Source organism: Stenella coeruleoalba, assembly GCF_951394435.1.
Source record: "Stenella coeruleoalba genome assembly, chromosome: 10".
NCBI lineage: Eukaryota > Metazoa > Chordata > Mammalia > Artiodactyla > Delphinidae > Stenella > Stenella coeruleoalba.
The window spans coordinates 58,694,563-58,716,562 of record NC_137156.1 but is presented as its reverse complement, the minus strand read 5'-3'; the positions used below and the strand labels follow the sequence as shown (position 1 = coordinate 58,716,562).

Here is a 22,000-nt window from a genome sequence, read left to right as displayed (position 1 = left end):
GTGGTTGAGAGCCCGCCTGCCGTTGCAGGGGACACGGGTTCTTCGTGCCCCGGTCCGGGAGGATCCCACATGCCGCAGAGTGGCTGGGCCCGTGAGCCATGGCCGCTGAGCCTGTGCGTCCGGAGGCTGTGCTCCACAACGGGAGAGGCCACAACAGTGAGAGGCCCGCATACTGCAAAAAAAAAAAAAATAGCCTTTTTTGGCCATACCACGCAGCATGCAAGATCTTAGTTCTCCGACCAGGGATTGAATCCGTGCCCCCTGCAGTGGAAGCACAGAGTCTTAGCCACTGGACCACCAGGGAAATCCCTAGCCATTATTCATTTGTAGGTGAAATAACTGTCTACATAGAAAACCTAATAAAATCCAAAAAAATAGGAGAATTCAGCAGTTTCTGGATAAAAAATACAAAAACCAACAACATTCCTATATGCCAGCAACAAACGATTAGAAACTATTTATAAAGAGCTACCATTTATAGGGAATAGGATAGTCTCAAAGAATCTACCACAGATAACCTATTCAACACAAAGTGAAAAAGAACCTTTGCAAACTGTCACCCAGTCAATCACATGATCTAACAAGGCAGCCCCACACAAGGGTCAACCTGCCATCAATGCACCCTGATGGGGTACAATGGAGGTATACCTCCAAAACTGCTGAACTTGAATCTTAGGGAGTAACAAATGGGACAAATCCACTTCACGGAAGTTAATGCTCTGAAAAACAAAAACGAGTGGGAATTATTCTAGATCTGCAAACTTTCAGGTCTCCAAAGCCCTAAACTCTTTAAAATCACTGAGGGCACCGAAGACTTTTTGTTCATGGGAGTTATTATACCTAGTGTTATTTACTGTGTTAGAAATTAAAACTCAGAACTTAAAAAATATTTCTCATTGATTCATTTCAATAATAAAAAGCATATTAACATTAATAAAATATTGTTTGAAAAATCATTATGTTTTCCAAAACAAAAAACGTCTAGTGCGGTGAGTGGCGCTCAATTACGTTTTTGGCAAACCTCGTCAATGTCTAGCTCACTAGAGGTCAGCTCATTTGCTGTGTGGCAACATGCTGCTCTAGTTGGAATACTGATCATGAAAATTCAGCCTCACACAGCTATGCAGTTGCACATGAACTGTTCCCAGGAACGGAACAGCAGCGCACAGTGAGATCAGAGGGGCTATACAGCCCTGGCCCTGTGGCTGGAGAAACAGGGTCGGGAGACCCCAGTGGATCACCCCTGGTGGAGACATTATGGAGAATGTCTTTTTCTTTATACTCTGTTCTACGTTTTCCAAGTTTTCTACAGTAAGTAAGCAAGTATGACTTTTTAGAATCAAGGTTTTTAAGTCTCAAACTGCTTTTCCCCAAAGCTTGGCAACATTGTTTTAGATTCATATATAGCACTCAGGATGAGATTACAGAAAATACAATTTTAAGCTCATTAGCTTCAGTGAGGAGAAAAATATACCCGGAGGGAAGGATGAGTGCATAGCAAACAATGATCTAGAACAAATGTGCCCCCAAAGCATCTCCCCCTTTCCAAATATATGGGGAGAGTTGAAATAGAAAATACCTGATGTCATTTCCACGAAGAGAGTAAAGGAGGAACTTGTAGGAGATGAGGAGGGAAAAACAGTCAGATAACGCGGGGCCCCGCAAGCAAGTTAAGTTACTAAGGAGAGACACTCACTGTTAACCCCAGCATTCACACACAGACCCAGGGCCTGTGAGAGAAATTAATATACTATTTCCTTAACTTGATATCAGAGAGCCCATGCTGAATAATAGACTGAAGAGAAAAGCAAAGTCTTGAATCTTGTTTCTGATTTAGTCACCAGGTGATTAATAACACAGAGCTTTGGACTTCCCTGGTGGTGTAGTAGTTAAGAACACGCCTGCCAATGCAGGGGACACGGGTTCGAGCCCTGGTCCGGGAAGATCCCACATGCCATGGAGCGACTAAGCCTGTGAGCCACAACTACTGAGCCTGTGCTCTAGAGCCCGCGAGCCACAACTGCTGAGCCCGCACACCTAGAGCCCGTGCTCCACAACAAGAGAAGCCACCGCAATGAGAAGCCCGCGTACCACAACGAACAGTAGCCCCTGCTCACCGCAACTAGAGAAAGCCCGTGCACAGCAATGAAGACCCAACACAGCAAAATATAAATAAATAAAATTAATAAATTAAAGAAAATAACACAGAGCTTCAACTGCCTATTATTAACGTGAGAAAAGCAGTGCCTGCCTTACCTTCCTTTATAAACGTATTATCGGATATCATGAAATATCAAAAAGGTAAGATGTAAGATTTTGTCAGCATACAGTTCTTAGATGAATTAAAACAGCTTTGTGAAGGGCATATTGTCTGTATTACTGTGTACCATTCGCTGAGCCTGAGGAAAGGGGAAGGAACTGGTCTGGAGAAGACTGCGAGCTTGGCTCTGGTCACTTTAGGGGACGATGCTGTCTGCCCAAACGATTCAGAGATAAAGAAGAGTTGAGAGCGGGTAGAGAAGAGGGATGTAGAGATGACAATATGGAGAAGAATTATTTCAAGAAATTGGCAGGGGCAGGAAAGAGACAGGACAAAAATAGCAGAGGACGTGAGAGGTTTGCTTGCTTTGAAACAGGAAGGGGAGAAGGGGAAATCAGGAAACCCGGGAGCTCCAGGTGGGCCTGGGGCAATGAGAGAGGGGATGGAATAAAGAACTCGGGGGAAAGAATGGTGGTTTAGTTTCTGTGAGAAAATGAAGGGAAAAAATAAATATGGCCCAAAATACTACCCCCCAGAACAAGCGAGGAAAGGCTTCTGACACTATGTGAATTAGACTGACTTGTAACCCACAGTAGGCCAGCACTCGACCAACGCAGGCAAGGCGGCTGCACGTTGCGCCCAAGTGCTGTTTTCTTTAACTCTTAACTGCCTGCGTGTGTGTTTCTCTGATACTTCATGTATAAACAGTGCTGCTGGTCGAGATATGCTGTAAGTTTATACCCTGAATCATCTTCTCCCCCAAACACAGCAATAATAGAAAATGCTAGTGCATATATGTTTATTTTAATCAAAAGAATATCATCACTCAAAAACAAAAAAATCAGCCGCCCAAGCGAGAAACGGAACAAAGTGCAAGACACTAATCAGAAGCCTGGCCAGGCTTCCGTCCACAGGCTGGGCACGGTGGCCAGGATCTGAATCCTTCAGGCAGGGGAACCAAAGGCACACCACTCCTCTAGTGTGTATCTGGAAGCAGGTTGTTTGAGCAAAACCACGGGTGAGAACAGTGGCCCCTACCCTTGAAGGGGCCTGAAAAAAGCCACAGTTGCTGCCCTGGAACTACAGCTTGGGTCAACAGCATGCTACCTGCTGGCTCTGCAGAATCTCCACCATCACCACAAGATGGGATGCCAGCTCTGGGCTACAAACTCCTGGTTCTGAACTAGGGGGTGGGGCAGGGGGGACTGCAAAAATAAGACAGAGAAGCGAGCAGGGAGAGAGAGAGAGAGAGAATAAACTGCTCAAGATAAACATACAAACTAAAATTCTTAGGCATACAAGAAAAACTATGAAAGTCAGCCAAGAAATTCAGTCATCAGGAGACTCATTCATTTGTGATGAAAACCAAGACTAGTAAAGTTTAACAATAATGGACCCTCACTAAAGGATCTATTTCACTAAGAAGAATATCACACCCAGAAGGAAGGGACAGGATATAAGAAACAATGACCTAAAGCAAACATGACCCCAACACCTGACCCCCTCAAAAGAGATATACTGAATGTAGGCAGAGCTCAGTAAACATTTGCTGAATACATGTTTAGGTTTAAGAACCTCCAATGACCTACTTGGAGTTCCTAAAATTAATTCAGAAATTCTCTGTCTTAAAAGAACTATTTTATATTTACTACAGTACTAAGTAATTTAAACTATATTATAAATTAATCTTCAGATTGGCATTCCATTTTTAACGATGGGCTTCAATTTTTTTCTTTGAGTTTAAAGTGTCCAGAGCAAACAATGGCTCCACAGCCACCTCACCTCTCCCTTGCTCTGCCGTCTATGAAACATTCCCACCACCCTCAGCAGAGTAGTCTCGAAATTCACTGGACTCACCCTTTGGATGTTAGGCATAACTTCCGGTTCAAGATAGCAGCATTTTGATACACCGTTCCATCTTTTTAACTTTAAAGTAGTTCATGGTAAAGAAACTGGCTGGAAAGCACTTACAAAATAGTCACACCTGAGACAATGAGTGGCTACTTATCTGTTGTATACAGTCTGGACATGACTGTTATTCACTTTCAATCAATGTTTAACTCAGCAATATTCAAACTTACCAAGTAAGTTCCCATTTCCTTTTCCAGAACCACCTGTTCATATAACGTAGCATCGATGTCTGCCTTTAAAGCCTGCACCTTCTTCTTTACCTTCACATGCTGCTTCTTTTGGAGCCAGTAAGGAAGAAGAGATTCTACAATTTGGTTAAAGATCTGGGAGGTAATCAGGAGAGTAGCCAAGCTCTAAAGAGAAGCACATAAATGATACTTGGCGACGTGGCTTAACAAAACCAAAGCATGTGTATAATTATGCAGTTAAAAAAAAGAATCTTCAACAAATAGTATACTATTATGTTATAAAAACTAGTATTGGAAAAGCTAGGTGTTAGAATGATGTTTCTAATTTATTGTTTTCTTTCACAGGAAAGACAGACTAAAATACAAAAATATTATAATACAAATAAGATTATAATAAAAAACTGGTTATGAGTCGGTAGGAGAACAAATTAACTTGAAATTGTGTTTTTTATTATCTCATCCTGGCTGCAACATGTGAGTCTAAATGATGTCACCAACTTTGAATAAAGTTTAGCCACAACTTATTATTATAAAATTAATATATCCTCCCTCACTGTAGAAAAACTTAAAAGATAGAAAAACAGTCACCCTTAATTCCACAACCATGTCAGGACCACTACTAACATTCTAAATATATTTTTTTAATTAATTTATTTATTTTTTGTCTGCACTGGGTCTTTGTTGCTGTGCGCAGGCTCTCTCTAGTTCAGGCGAGTGGGGGGCTACTTTTCGTTGCAGTACACGGGCTTCTGGCTGCAGTGGCTTCTCTTGCTGCGGAGCACGGGCTCTAGGCGCGCGGGCTTCAGTAGCTGTGGCTCGCGGGCTCTGGAGCGCAGGCTCAGTTGTTGTGGTGCACGGGCTTAGCTGCTCCGTGGCATGTGGGATCCTCCCGGACTGGGGATCGAACCCGTGTCCCCTGCATTGGCAGGCGGATTCCTGACCACTGCACCACCAGGGAAGTCCCCTAAATATTTCTTTATAATCATATGTAAAAATAAAAGTAGAATCATCCTATATATAAACAGCTTTGTAGATTTCTTTTCTCACTTACTATACTGTGAGCACTTTCCCATGTCATGAATAATTCTTTTTTACTTAGCTCATGCACTGTTGTTGAATGTAAGTATTATTCCCAACCCTGACTATCATAAATGCTGCCCCTTACCTACGTACACGAATCTTCGCCCCACCTCTGATGATTTACTAGGGATGGATTAACGTTCTTGGCAAAGTTGCCCAAGTAGTTTCCAGAGGTACTGTGTCAATTTCCACTTTCCCCAGATAGGCATCAGTGTTTTCATCACAAACCACCTTAGCTGATATTAAAATTCTATGTTTTAAAAAAAAAAAAAAAAATTCTATGTTTTAAAGAGACTTCCCCCAACCCCCTGTCCCCTGTTAAATAAAGGAGACTCTCTAAAGTATAAGAAATGAGGAGTCATACCCCACTAATACAATAATGGTGGGATTGGAAAAGGTATGTACATCTAACCTATCGATTTCAAATGTAGTATTTTCAAAAATAATTTTTTAAATACTAAGAACACAATATTTAATTTTACTTTTATGCAAGCTCTTAGAACCGTAACTACAAAATCTTTTAACTTTCTCTGTTATACAAATTTTTAAATTCCTTGAAAAATGATCCCAAGCTCTCATATAAAGATTAGGAAGCCTAGGCTTTGAGATTCTGCTCACTAACAATCACAGTATATTAAAACCAGGAAAGAAGAGCCCTTACTGGTAGTTCGCTCAAGTATAAAAAAGAGAAATTAGAAGGCAATAATTTAATTTATTATTCACTAATATCATGTGATCCAGAAATGGTAACACAGCAAAATATGTCATCTTTCTTAAACATTTCAGAAACAATACAGCAGTGCATAGGATCTGCTGGTCTCTAAAGTTTAACAACTTATTAATTTAAAAATGAAATGTGTGGGAGTTCCCTGGTGGCACAGTGGTTAAGAATCCGCCTACCAATGCAGGGGACACGGATCCCATTTGACCCCATCTCCCCTGGTCCAGGAAGATCCCACATGCCACAGAGCAACTAAGCCCATGTGCCACAACTACTGAAGCCCACACGCCTAGAGCCCGTGCTCCACAACAAGAGAAGCCACTGCAATGAGAAGCCCATGCACTGCAACAAAGAGTAGCCCCCGCTCGCCGCAACTAGAGAAAGCCCGTGCGTGGCAACGAAGACCCAACACAGCTAAAAATAAATAAATAAGTCTATTAAAAAACAAAAAAAAGAATCCACCTGCCAATGCAGGGGGCATAGGTTTGATCCCTGGGCTGGGAAGATCCCACATGCCGCAGAGCAACTAAGCCCGTGCGCCACAACTACTGAGCTTGCGCTCTAGAGCCAGAGAGACACAACTACTGAGCCCGTGCACCACAACTACTGAAACCCACACACTCTAGGGTCCAAGTGTCGCAACTACTGAGCCCACGTGCTACAACTACTGAAGCCCACACACCTAGAGCCTGTGCTCTGCGACGAGAGGCCACCGCGATGAGAAGCCCGCGTGCTGCAACGAAGGGTAGCCCCCACTCACCACAACGAGAGAAAGCCCGCACGCAGCAATGAAGACCCAATGCAGCCAAAAATAATAAAATTAAATTAAATTTTAAAAAAAAAGAAATGTGAAAGAACTATTTAAGGTTATACCATTACCTGAGACACACACAGAAGTTCAATTAATGAATCCATTTTGCTGTTAAAATTGCTTTTACAAGTTTTGATATGAACTCTATATTTGATTTTGTGCTCTACGTGATTTATTTTGTAAGCTGGTTAGCTTCAACAAATTTCTTTCCAGTTGAGTATAATACACGGTGCAATTGCTAATGGTTGTTTATTTAGAACTGGGCTTAGAAGTACACAAAATTTAATAATTTTATTTATAAAGATAGTAATGGGAAGACAATTACATTACCTGAATATAGGAAACCACCTCTAAAACCTAAAAAATGGATACCTTTCTGTTTTTCACACTCACCTGACGCAAAAGCTTCATATCCCTCAGGACAAAGGCAATGTAGAAGAGTGAGGCAAAGCAATTTAAAAAGTTGAACTGCAAAAACAAAAAAAGATAGCAATATTTAATACTGCATCACAGTACTTCATTACAACTATAAAAATCGCATTTAAGAAACGTAATGAGGGACTTCCGGTCCAGAGAAGGTGGCTTGGACGTGTTTCTCCTACTCCCCCTCGCTAAGCACATCTATGAACTTGAAATATCGCGAGAGGCAACCAAAGGAGAGCTCTGAAAGGTGCTAAGAGGAAAAAGATCAGGTTTGGGACCCCAGGGCTGAAGGAACAACACAGCACCAGCGCATCTTACATCCCTACTACTTTCTTACAAAAGAGAGTGTCCAAGGCCCAGCATCTCCCACCCCCAACCTAGTAACCCAGGCAGCAGGGAGACACATTCCTGCCCACCCCGCTCAGAATAGGAGTCCTGACAACAGGCAAGCCCAGCAGCACTAACAGGGAGACTGACGAGGACCCCCACTAACAATAAGCTGTGAGGGGATGTGCTCTCCTTCCCTTCCGCCCTGCCACTCCCCTGCCCCACGGAGAGATGCCGGGTGGGGTGGCCAGGCAGCACCAGAAAGGAGGGCCCTGCCCCAACAAGCAGTCCAGCCCCGGAAGTCTCTCTGTGCCAAGGGACCTGAGATCCCCCCGCCCCCTAGAGAGACACCTAGCTAGCCGAGGGGCACTAGCAAGAGAGATCAGCCAGAACAACCAGCCTGGCCCGGGCAGCATCTTTGCCACCATGGGCCTGAGACTGCCCTGCCCAGACACATGGTTCAGGGGTAGGGGTGCAGGGAGTGGGGTGGAGATCCCACCACAACAGGTGCCATTTCTCCAAGTAGTCCCCCTGCTCAAGAGCCTGCAATCGCCCCCAGGACTGATGGGTTTCCTTCCTGTCCCCCAGCCGCACGCTGGCTACCTCCTCCCGTGCAGCATCACTTTCCGAGACAAAAGACTGCTCTGTGCACAGTATGAGCACTTCATTAGTGAGGGGAAGGGGGAGTCACTGGAGAGAATGAGCAGTAACACAATGTGGCCACAGGGTAGGGGGAGGTAGGCGTAGGGATGGGGGTGCCGAGTTAGAGTAGAAGTTGAAAAGCAAAAGCTCGGAAGGCTGAGAAACGCTCTCCGCACAAGATTGAAAAGGAAGGGAGAGACCTAGCACACACAGTGGAGGATGAACAGTCTCTTTACAAGACAGTCACCCGACATTGTATCTGGCACCATCAGAGAATAATCAAGTCTAACAAATAACTAAATTCTTTAAGACAAATGGAGTGTTTTACCTCTAAGGGCAAAAGCTCCACATTGGGATCTTTCTGAATGAAGCTTTTAACGCATTACACATTTGCCTGCTTGTTTTCTCACACAGAGAACCCGGAACGGAGCATCCCTGCTGACTCAGCACCAACATTTTGAATATAAATTATTTTACACGGCTAGAGTGAGGCCTTCGGAGCCTTTTTAGATATGGATGGCCGCTTGCCCCTTTTCTCATGTCCAAATTGCTGAAATTGTTGAATTCTCATTACCTATTTATGAGAGTTTTCCATTTCCTTCCGGGCTCTTGCCTCTATAAATTTACCTACTTCCAGAAACCTAATCACCTTCCTAATGGTGGTTTTTCATCCTTTAAGGATGGAAAAACGAGATAAACAAGCTTCTCAGAATGACTCCTACAGCTGGAACAAAGGCTCTTTCTAAGCGAGGGCCTGGGAGAAAAGTACATGGACTGGGTTAAATCAATTCCAGTGGATAGGTCAGAGGACTCCTTATGCACTCTTTCTTGATTCTCAGCTATGTTACAGACGACTCAGGTAATCTCCAGATAAACAAGGTGATTTCAGGCTGGTACCTCTTTGTTATTTCTCATAATGGTGGGAAGAGGCATAACGTGTGCGCTTTAAACAAACAGCAAGCAGGTTACACAGCGCCTTTCCTCCATCCCTTTCCTCCTACTCTTCAAAACATGCTGGGAACCTCTTGGACTTTGGAAATTTCTTAGACAAAATTTTAAAAAAATAGTAATTTAATGCTCCATCACTAAACAGAAGGTGGGTAACTGGAAGGATTGTTGAATAATGAAACATTCAAACCCAAGTCACCAAAAGGAAAATAACAGAAACATGTCTATAAAGTAGTTTTTTTAAATAATTGGAAATTGGCTATAATACTAATTTCTACATTTAAAGTCTTAAACCATGTGCACATTTGTAATAAGACTGCTGAACGTTCATGTAAACACACATTAGTCAATCCTTGCCTACTTGGACAAAGTATATTAACTACCCGATACCTTAAATCAGAATCAAGTCTTCATATTTACACTCCTAAATATTAAGTACTATGTGTTAGTTTCAAAAGTACAATGGACTTGTATATAAAAGATCTACTTACCACTAACACTTTCAGAATTAGGTGATTCTGGTAGGCAGATTCCAATCTGTGATTCTCTAAAACATGAAAAAGGAGAGGTAATGTCTCTCAGGTAAGAAAGCAGAACGGGAGCATTGTCATGAAGTAAAGTGAGACTTGTGCTGAAGGCAGAGATGTTCAAAAACAGAGCCTCAGTCAGTAAACGTGCCAGGCTACTACTGCTTACCGCCAAGAACATCAAACAAAAAAGAAACTAAATTTAAGACACATTTTTCAAGATACTGCCATGGCACCGTGGTCCAAAATTATTTTTTAAATATTACTGCAATAAAGAAATGTAGTAAGTGTTGGCAAATGATCCCACAGATACCAGAAAAAGACCCTGTATCCGCGGTAATAGTAAAACTGAGAACCATCTCTAAAGAGTAGGGCAATAAATAAAGTTTATAAGGATTAACTTCAAAGGAAACTCAAATTTCCACCCTAAGAAAAGGAGACACTGTGCAGGTCCCAAGAGAGCAGGGCAAAAGGACAAAAAAGGAAGATTCTGAACAGAAGTATCACCTTGCACAGAGAGGCAATGTTAGGCTGACCTGGATTTGAACCTCAACTCAGCCACTATCTGACCTTGGGCAAGTCACTTAACCTCCTGACACTCAGCCTCCTTGCCTACAAAACAGGGCTGCCACCACCCTCCTCCCAGGGTCACCGTCAGGATTACAAATACTACCAAACCCCAGCATCAGCTCAAGGAAAGCACTAAATAAATGGTAGCTGTTGTTATATGACTAATAAAAAGAATTTAAAATACCTTTCTGGTCCATGAAGTTAAGGCCTAGACTTCTTCCTAGGGCCTAATATAGCCTATTTATTTGCTTGAATGAATAAATTAATGAGTGAATGGCCCATCAAGACCTTTTTAAAACTATAACCAGGTTCCTCTTTTACTACAGAGACAGACAAGAACACCTGCCTTCACTGAGTTCAGTGGCAGGCCCCACACAACTACACAACTGGTTTTCAGATCCCAGACATAGTTCTTTCAGCCAGAGTATTGTGGAGATAATTCAACTGATTTTATCCTTAGCATAAAACACAATATAGTATTAGGGGCACAGGTTGGACTAGCCTGGTTCCACCATTTGTTGTCTAAACTTTGTTAATTCTCAGTATCTTTAGCCATAAAACTGTGAAATAACTTCTATTTCATGGTGTCCTGAGCAGGTGAAAATGAGGAACTATGGATAAAGTGCTTAGCAGGGCACCTAGAACATAGTAACTAACAATAAATGAGAGCTGTGAGAACCACGACCTAGAGATCATCAGAGCTCCCAGAGCCGATGACTTTTCCTTATGTCTCTAGAATGAGCCCAGAGCAACATCTATCTTCTTTGCAAGGTAGCGGTTACGTGAATCGTATGATCGAAGCAATATTTCTTATAGGCAAATGAGACATAAATTCAAAGCACTGAGTCTTACCCCATGAAGTTAAAAACTCGGCAGCATATCGATAGAGGCGGTTCATGATCTCAATCACGATGGCGTAGATGATGCTGGGCACATACAACAAGATACTGGTCCACTCGGACCTGCTGTTTTCATGTAGATCCAAGGCCCAGGCCTCCATGTCAAAGTAAATCATCATGACAAACAGAGAGAAATAGAGACAGAGGCACACAAACGGCAGGGAGACCAGGTAAATGCGCAACTGTCTCTTGTAGCTGGGGTACAGCGGTTCCTCCCTGCCGGTGACGGCATTGATGCCCAGGACCCCGTGATATCCTGGCCGGGGCTCCTCAAACTGTCTCTTCATGACCAGGGTCCCCCACCTGTAGGTCATACTAGCACAGCCGCGCTTCCACACTTCCAGGATCACTGTGGACCAGATCAGGTTGAAGGAGGCGAAGACCACATACTTGTCATAGTTTTCCCACACAAACAGGTAGTAAGGTAGCCCAAGGACTGCCACAGGGACTAAGGCAAAAGTGAAATATTCCAAAAATCCAAAGTAAAGAGCGATCGTTTCTCCAAAGTAGCCACGAATACTATCTGCAACGAAAGGAAAAAAAAGGACCTTAAGTCCCAATTGGCAAAGACTTGATTTTTTAAAAAAAAAAAAATCACTTCAAGTAAGCTTATTCACTTTTTTACTTAAGTGGGGATCATTTAAAACCCTTATTTCCCAATCAGTGTGTGATGGTAAGTCCATCCTCCATGAAGTACAAAGACCTCGCTTGTCTCTACAGCAATAAGCCTGACACTTCCCCCAGCTCAGGGCTCAGGCCACAGCTGCTGGGGCTGCTTTGGGGCTGCTTCTCTTCACCTTCTCATCCGGTGGATGCCTTCTTCACAATGAAAAACTCACCTCGGGCTCATCCTCAATCTCCAAGGTCCTAGTTTAAATTCAGCCGTGGCCAATGAACCAGCTTCATTTGGGGGTTTACTTTACGCTCCCCACTTTTCTCTCACTTTAATACTAGAGTTATCGAGCTTATTTTCAAAGAAGACCCCTCACCCATAGTAACCTGCCCCCACTATGCAAAGCTGTAAACTTTCATCAATACGTCACGGCAAACTTTTCAATACACTGAAGAAAAATTATTCAAAAGCACGAAACAATATTCTACACATTAACTTTTAGAATACATGGAATACATTTATCTGTACTTTCCTACAGATAAATGCACTGGGCAGAAGAAGGGCCAAGCGACATCAGCTAGCTAACCCAAAAGAGGTCATGAACACCGCGTCCTTTGCCGGCCACACCTACATGGGTGACTGCCTAGACTGTAAACGCATCTTGCACTGGGACCAAGGTGGGATGCAGGGGGTGAGGGAGGCGTAAGAGTTAGAGTTAGTATTTCTTGGTTAATTACATGAAGTTACAACATTGTGTTTTTTTCTTTTTTTTTTAAGATACTGTGTCAGATCAGTCTATGTGGATGGTTTACAGGGATCCTATTTTCCCCTATCCTTAATTCTTCTACTAACTCAGGAGCATGTGCAAACAGTGGGTATGATGAGGTAACTTCAAATCAGAATCAGGTTAAAAGATAAACAAAACAAAACCAAAAAAGCCACTCATGGTCCTGGGCGCCATATCAGACCATCTCTCTCTTTTGATCTCAGGGGGAAGTTCAAAATTTTCCCGAGCCCCAGCTACTATCTTCAGTCCCAGCACTCCCAGAAGCCTCTAAACCACTACCACACCCATGCTCAGCCTTCACCACCAACTCACTTTTTCCCCCTCACTTTCTAAGTAGTAGCTCCTGGATACACCCACTCACAAGACCTAGAGGCAATATTTAAATTTACTGCCACCTAAATGCTAAACAAGGTGAAAAAATGTCCTAAGTGTAACATAAAATGACTATTACGTCACCTGGAACTATCAAAAACAAACATTTTTCCTTTCAAAGAGTACAAGAAAAAATTCAAAATGCAATTTCAAAATTTGACCTTAAAATGATTTATGTTCACTGTTACAATATTATAATAATTGTTTTCAGAAATGGCAATTAGAAAGAAAATTTGAGAGGAATTCCTTTAAACAAAGCGAAAAAGGCAATGTCCTTTAAAGAAAAACTGATAGTAATGCTTATGGTGAAAACTACCATCTTAAATATAATCCTTTTGCTTAAAAGGCATAACTGAACCAAAAAAACTTGAACATCCATATTGACAGAAGTTTACACAGAGTAATGTTCAACACACGCCGAATAAATTAACGGTTATTCTTCTAAGTGTCTTCAGAGAAAATGCACAGTTCCAGTAATGCACACCAAGACCCTTATAAACTACCTCAAAAGACGTTTAGGCCTGCTAGTCTGCCACTGAGAATGAACGCAGCTTGGCCCACTGATTAGCGCTAAAGAAACAGAAATTTTCAAACACAAAATAATCACGGTCAAACTAGATTCTTATAAGGTATGTTCTACAACAAATCTGACACGTAGTCATGAAGGCCACTCTGGATTGCCTGTATCGTTGGTGAAATTTAATAACAGCCTGTAATTCAGTTCATCTAAAATGGTATCAGAAATAAAATAAATAGGTCATGTAACCCCTCTATCCCCCTCACCAATATTTTGCCGACATGCAGCTGGTGAGCCCTGCCCAGCACAGCGTTAAGTATCTACCCAAGAGGGATACCACCACTGCTGCATCTTCCTCTTCTCTAAGAGAGCAGGCGCTGACACATACCTATGGGCTGATACTTTAAGGTAAACCGAGTATACCAGGTGTCCTCCAGCTTCTTCAGGGCTTCGTTGTCATGCAGTGGAAACACCTGAATCACGATGCCAGATGTGAGCAGCCTCCTCACTGCAGAAGGAACAGGCGAGACGGGTTTGAGGTTGCTCAGGATACGCTTCATCAAATGCTACCCAAACTCTCCAGGAAGAGAGGAGGTCTACACAGAGATCAACGCTATCCTGCCTGCTCCCAAGGTGTGTATTCTTCTGTTCTTCAGAATGTAAATATCTTTACTATTTCCTTTGGCTATGAAAGCAATACAAGTCGATGTAAAATTTTAAACCTTACAGAAAGGCACAGGATAGAATTTAGAGAGGGCCTTGTTTATTCTCTCCCTTCCACAAAAACATAACCACTGTAAATAGCAATTTAGTGTGTAAGCAGACTTCAAAATATACATCCATAAATATTTATTTTAGAAACAAAAGGGATCATTCTCTACACATCATTCTGTAATCTTCTCATGTAGTAGTAGTATATGATGAATATTTTTCAATGACAATATAAATAGAACATGAATGACCTTTTTCATGGCATCATAATATTCCCTTGTATGAAGTGCTATAATTTAACTAATCCTCTATTGAAAAATACTTGTTTCCTTTTTTCACTATTATAAATAATGTTAAAATTCTTATACATATAACTTTCCCCACCTGTCAACTATTTCCTTGGTACATACACTTAGAAGTAGAATTGCTAGCTCCAAGAGCAGAGCACATGTATCTTAAACTTGGACACATATTACAAAACAGCCTCTAGAAAAAATTTTACCAATCTGTCCTCTCACTACAGTGAAGGTAAGAGAATGTTCAGTTCCTTTCATTGTTACTGATCCTGAGTACTTTCAAAATCATTTTTACCTTTTCTAATCTGCTAACAAAGGCTTACATTCACAAACAGCAAATATCAAAATTTAAAAAGACTTCCAGCTTTCAGCAATCGTTTGGTATGATTTTAACACTTGTGCACATACCTGGGAGATGAGACAAGCTGGGACCTGGGACCCTTTACAGGAGTGTTTGCACCTGGACAAATGTCTCCTCCAGCAACAGAATACGAAGAAATTATAAGGGACTAAAAACTACCTTATGCAGGTCAAAAGCAGTTGGGGCAAATTATGAAAAATAAGATTCAAAAGGGCCACAAACCAACTGCCACTTCTGAGGAGCCGGGAGCAAAAGCAGAGTACTGCACATGCCCCCTGCACGCAGCACCACCAAGCCGCTGGGCAGACAACCTAAGCCACGCCTCCAGCCTGACCCACCAATCCACCCCCAGCCTCACCCTATTTAAGGGACCACCTTGTACCTCCCCCCACCCCCACCCCCCAGGAACAAGCAAGGGCACCTGTTACTTGTTTTCGTTCCCTTGAGCTGCAGCATGAGTCCCAATAAAGCCTTCCCTGAATTTCATCTGGCCTCTTCACAATTTCTATTGATTGAAGGGTCCAAGAACCCAGGTTGGTTATAGAGAGACAAACAAACTTAACCAAAGACAGTGTCCCCTAATGATAATAAATGAAAACTGGGCATTCTCTCATCCATAATTATTCAGAATGACTCACTGGGTAGACAGGTCTTCAGGTCTTTAAGAGGAAACGTGTTCAGTTCATGGAGAACTCAAATGCATGCCCTGTGCCACATTGCGGGAGACGGAGCACTTTCCACGCAAGTTCCTAGCAGCTGTTTTAATCAGCTCATCTCTTCTGAGGGCTGCCTTCCTTATCTCCTATCTACCTTGTTCCCAAAGACAAGTGATGAGCATATCAGGCAGTAGGCCCTTCAATGAGGATGGCAAATAAATATCCGCAGCGTAGAAGAGAAATATGATTTAAGTATCTGATGTACAAATACTGCATATAACAAAGAGAGATGGTATTCTCAGGACAGATGCCCTATTATAAAATCTTCAGAGTAATTTAAAAGAAAACCTAACTTCTTAGAAATGAAAAAAAGGATAATAAAGAGGAGATATCTGATACTAACAGTAGGAAAATTTATCAATATTATCACTAGGGGATATTGTCTTTTGTTAAATGTGTTCGTCTCTCTCAGATATGTGCACAAGTGTTAAAATCATACCAAACGATTGCTGAAAGCAGGAAGTTTTTTTTCTGATTTTGATATCTGCTGTTTGTGAATGTAGTCCTTATCAGATTAGAAAAGATAAAATTGATTTTGAAAATACTCGGGAAAAAGTATGGATCTCAAAAAAAAAAGGATTCTTAATAGATGGATCTTCTTACAACTATATCTCATGCATAAGTTATACAGAGGAAAAAAGTCTTAAAAAGCTAGGGTTGGGCTTCCCTGGTGGCGCAGTGGTTGAGAGTCCGCCTGCCGATGCAGGGGACACGGGTTCGTGCCCTGGTCTGGGAGGATCCCACATGCCGCGGAGCGGCTGGTCCTGTGAGCCGTGGCCACTGAGCCTGCACATCCGGAGCCTGTGCTCCGCAATGGGAGAGGCAACAACAGTGAGAGGCCCGCTTACCGCAAAAAATAAGAAAAAAAAAAAAATCTAGGGTTGTGATAAAATCCCCCTTCTCAATAACTGAAAAAGGTATATACTCAAAATATCAACAACTAGGGTAAAAAGGTGTATGGTTTAAGTTATATCAGCCTCTGGTGCTGTCAAGTCCATTTTTAATATATTTTTTTAACATCTTTATTGGAGTATAATTGCTTTACAATGTTGTGTTAGTTTCTGCTGTATAACAAAGTGAATCAGCTATACGCATACATATATCCCCATATCCCCTCCCTCTTGCATCTCCCTCCCACCCTCCCTATCCCACCCCTCTAGGTGGTCACAAACCACCGAGCTGATCTCCCTGTGCTATTTTACACTTGGTAGTATATATATGTGCATGCCACTCTCTCACTTCATCCCAGCTTACCCTTCCCCCTCCCTGTGTCCTCAAGTCCATTGTGTGTGTCTGTGTCTTTATTCCTGTCCTGCCCCTAGGTTCATCAAAACCATTTTTTTTTTAAGATTCCATATATGTGTTAGCATACAGTATTTGTTTTTCTCTTTCTGACTTACTTCACTCTGTATGACAGACTCTAGGTCCATCCACCTCACTACAAATAACTCAGTTTCTTTTCTTTTTATGGCTGAGTAATATTCCATTGTACATATGTGCCACATCTTCTTTACCCATTCATCTGTCGATGGACACTTAGGTTGCTTCCGTGTCCTGGCTATCGTAAATAGTGCTGCAATGAACACTGTGGTACGTGACTTATTCTAAAGTGTTTCAGTGGGTTTTTTTGCAGCTAACATGAGTGAAAGTCAATCACCCACACCGGTTCTGATTCTTAGCTCTTATTTAGGGATGCAGAGCTGTACCTTATTCTTTCTTCTATTACTATCCTTTTCAACTACTGTATCAAGTTTCTGAACTTTGAACTGACTGATAACATCTAAATTATTATTTTACTATTTCTAAGCTCTTTTTAAAGAAATGACTCCATTCTGCTATAGAAAACTTTCCAGACAAGCATAAAAAGCCACCTGTATACCTCTAAAAATAAGGCTGCAAACTGAGGGACTCAGAACGAATATAATACACAAGTCCTAAACTACTGGGCTTCTCTTCACCATCAATGCCAAAAGCATGGTTCTGGTTTCAGCTTCTAAAAATAGAGGGTTTTTTTTTTTTTTCCAATCCCTCGACTTTCTCATGTCAGTGAAGCATGTAATTAAACTGAGCCTTACCTTCAAAGGAAAATATGATGCTGTGCAGGCCTATTTAAAGAAAGGAACAATCCAAACCAAGATTCCTTCCTTTAAGAATGCTGAATGGTCTGCTGTCAAGGACTAGGGTTATAACTATTACAGCCATTTAATACTTAGAAAAACTAACCAAAATCTAATTTAAGGGAGAGTAGCCTGGCTGTGAGTAGGACCCTCTAAATTAAATAATGCAATAACAATACTAACACAGTCTGTTTAACATGACGTAAAAGTAAAAGCACAGGGCTTCCCTGGTGGCGCAGTGGTTGAGAGTCCGCCTGCCGATGCAGGGGACACGGGTTCGTGCCCCGGTCCGGGAGGATCCCACATGCCGCACAGCGGCTGGGTCCGTGAGTCATGGCCGCTGAGCCTGCGCGTCCGGAGCCTGTGCTCCGCAACGGGAGACGCCACAACAGTGAGAGGCCCGCGTACCACAAAAAACAAAAAAAAAAAGTAAAAGCATAAATCCCTCCCACAACTCCTTCCGGCGTTTCTGTGCAGCAGGGAGGGGCGGGTCATGCTGCCTCCAATCCAGCAGAGGGGTGATCAGCTCCGACTGGGAGTGGAGGCCACACAGTGAAGACAGAGTCCCTCTGCCCCTGCAGCCGCTGCTGTGCCCAGCACCCCGCCCCAGGGCCCGCCTGCATCTAGCTCTCAGCTGTGAACAGACCAATCTTGTCTTAAAGAGGAAAAAACTGCTACACAGGGATACCTGTGTTTTCAAAATACATTTTCATATTCCTGCATTGTTTTCATCCCTGCTTAACATAAAAACCGCAAGTATGTACGTGGCAAAACACAGTGTGTGTGGAGATACACAGATATAGATATATAGATATATGGTGCGGTACCCGGCACTAGACACATACACACACACATACATCGATGGTTTCACTGTCTTATACACAAGGCTGCTACATGATATTTACTTGACATCCACTCTATTATTCTCATATGGTCAATAAATAATTTTAGAAGACAGATTATATCTGATCACTCTAAAAATCTAACCATTTGTATATAGAAGATATTCAGAAGTAGTTACTGTAATGTTCTGAAAGAGTAACAATATAATATTAAAGACCTACCATGAGATTGCCATATCCCATCAATCAAAACATCAGAATCATCTGATACACACTTTGAGACAGAGCTTTTACCTAAGCTAAATAATATCCCTTAGGATAAATTTAATACATAAGAAATTCTCTGCTCCCTCAACTCCTCTTTCTAAAGAAAATCTTTCGTTAGGTTATTTGCACGACTATTAACTATTAGGAATCAACAGGCAAAGGCAGTCTGAGGTTATGAAGAGATCACAGCTCACACAGAGAACTGGAAAGAAGATGCCCCTCAAGATGACCGCTGATGACTAAGACACACGTATAACCAATTCCTAGTTCTCCACGTGTTTGCTGTTTGATGGAAGAGGGGAGCCCTGAAATGCAGCGCTCACAGCACCGTCACCTGCTCCTAGCTCGTGTTTACAACCACGCAAGCTGCTCTCTGCTTAATGAAAGCTTTCCATCAAAACACAACATTATGACAAATAAAATTATAATCATTGCGTGTAAAATTAACTTAAACCTAAGATAAAGGAGAGTGTCTCTCATGAAAGCCCTGGCCAGCTCCATTTCTATGGATTAACTTCATGAAAATCTAGAATTTTAAATTACTCTAAGTTTCATTCATTCGAAAATTTGCACTCTGAAAATAGTTCACACTTTATGCATATACCATTCCTTCTTCAACCAAATATTATGATCACACTTTCAAAGACACAGAGGAAGAGAATAATGCAGAATTTCAAAATCCAGACTTCTACAACTTTAATTTGATTCTTATCTCAGATGGCATACAAAATTTCAAACGATCCCGACGGAGATGATTTTATTGTTTTCATACTTACTGCAAAAAAGAAAGAGAGAAGAAGGAAGGGAGGGAGGAGGGATCCTTGATTACAAAAGCCTCATCCTGCCCACAAGAAAGTTATTTCTATTACGGCTTCAGGACGCCAGACTGGCTACCTACACACCCAAGAGAAATCCATTTACATATTTTCGGCAAGGTTTTCGTTCAGTGAAAATGTCTTTGAAGCAACTGGGAGCATTTGGGAAACTGCTGCTCCTGAGTCGCATCTGATGAAAGCATACACTCACTCTTTAACAGGTGGAAGCAGTGATTTCCACGTGATGGTCTGATCAACGTGATGAACAAGAAGAAACGAGATGCTCACATTAACAATCAGGGCAGTGCCTTAGTTGGCTTAGCCTTTTAACTGATACAGGGCACAGCTGTGTCTGAAAACATGCCCTCCCACTAAGAGATTAAAAAAAGATTTGAAATTTTGGAATGGCACCAAACAATGGCCTAAAAACAGAATGTGTAACTCCTGGTAACAAATGGTGGCAGAAAGCCACCCCTACCCTGTTCTTGTTCATGACGCCAAATTCAAAGCAACAAAGTAAACAAGAAACATAAAAGGAAACCCTACCTTTGATGAAAGTAGAACAAAAGAAAACAAAACAAACTATAAACTGAAATCACAAACTTTGAAAAGTGGCCTTAAAAGTCAGCCCAGGGTAAGCTAAGAGCACCCATGCCCCTGCAAACCAGGGCCAGCAGGCAGAGGGCAGGGTTCTCCTGGACACTGAGGGGTAGGAAACCACTGTCCCCTTGCCCAGAATGAAGGCAAAGGGGACGCCTGGCAGACCCCTGATGTGTGTCTGCTCCCTGCCGGGCACCACAGCCAGACAAGAGACACGAGGCTGGAGGAAGGAAAGCGTGGGTATGCCGTCTTGGGAAACGAACTGCCCGCTGGAACCCAGGGATGGAGGTGAGCAGCTCAGGAGCTGTGGGTCTTTGTTGGCCAAAGACAGACCTAAAGGCCAAACCCAGCAAAAACTCCTGATAAGAAACAGGGCTCCATGGAGGCTCTAAGACAACTCAAGGAGAGCACACTGCCAGGCAAAATCCAACCTCCTGACCACCACAGTTCCCGAATGGAGGCCCCCAACATCCCCTCTCCCCAACACACACAATTCCTCCCAAAATAGCTGGTCTGAAAAAAATAGGGACTCATTAAAAAATAAGTAAACACCACAAAGAAACTGGCATAGAACTATGCAAGAATACAAGGGAAAAAAGGAAGACCATTAAAAAAAAAGGCAGAGAAGAAACATAGCAAAAATTTAAAGCATAAAGCAATGAAAAATTATGGAATCCTTCAAGAATTAAAGAAATTAAAGCAAGTCACATCTCTGAAATTAAAACTAGAGGAAGACCTACCAGAGCTGAAGGTGGGAGCTTAGAAAAGCGAAGTAAGAGAAAAATAAAACTACTATAGATACAAAGTCAATAAAAGCTACTGAAAAAGGAAAAACTGAACAAATAAAGCCAGAAAATGGTGAAGAAGACTAAGAAAATTACATAAAAACTTTAAAATATTTCAGAGAATATGTAAGATTCACATATATATAATTGGCATACCTAAAGACAAGAAGAGAGAAAATACAGCCAAAGAAATCTTCAAAGGTAACTGAAAAAAATGTTTCTGAAATCATGGTAATCTTTAATCCACAAATTGAAAGAACATATGTCCAAAAACAACCTGCTACAGAATAATTAATATCAAGACATATGCAGATAACTGGAAATGCAGACAAACAGGAATGATGAGTACCTGCACTCAGATTTCCAGACACCTCCTAAAAGCCATACAGGTCAACAAGGAAAGCAAGCAAAAGCACCCATAATACATGTCTACAGTAGAACTCAGAGACAGGGGAGACTACAAAATGCAGTCTACATGTAAGTCAGGCAGTAAAGAACCAACACACTCTTAGTTCCCGAGTGTATGTGGGACATTTTCCAAGACAGACCGTATGTTAGGTCATAAATTAAGCCTCACAGGTTTAAAAAGATATAAATCATAAAAAGTATCCTCTGACCACAACGGGATGAAGTTAGAAATCAGTAACAGAAGGAAAACTGGGGAATTCACAGATGTGTGGAAATTAAACAACACATTCTTAAACAACCAGTGGGTCAAGGAAGAAACCACAGGGGAAGTTAGAAAATACTTAGAAATGAAAACAAAACACAGCATACCAGAACTTATGGGACACAGAGAAAGCAAGGTTAAGGGGGGAATTGATAGCTATACATGCTTATATTTAAAAACGAGAAAGACCTCAAAGAACAACCTAACTTTACTATTAAGGAACT

At 41.9% G+C, this 22,000-nt stretch overlaps 1 protein-coding gene across 3 annotated transcripts in view; it reads right to left on the bottom strand.

Annotated features, from left to right (window-relative positions):
* Window positions 1–22,000, bottom strand: part of ANO10 (anoctamin 10) — a 213,205-nt gene that overhangs the window by 170,489 nt on the left and 20,716 nt on the right. For 2 of the 3 annotated variants that reach the window (XM_079934520.1, XM_079934521.1), the window contains exons 5-9: window positions 13,985–14,104; window positions 11,261–11,830; window positions 9,803–9,858; window positions 7,365–7,439; window positions 4,342–4,524 (exon numbers count right to left, since the gene is read on the bottom strand). In XM_079934520.1, the coding sequence (XP_079790646.1) occupies window positions 4,342–4,524; window positions 7,365–7,439; window positions 9,803–9,858; window positions 11,261–11,830; window positions 13,985–14,104 (1,004 nt within the window). The remainder of the gene's footprint in view (window positions 1–4,341; window positions 4,525–7,364; window positions 7,440–9,802; window positions 9,859–11,260; window positions 11,831–13,984; window positions 14,105–22,000) is intronic. The other variant, XM_079934522.1, reaches the window with a different exon arrangement.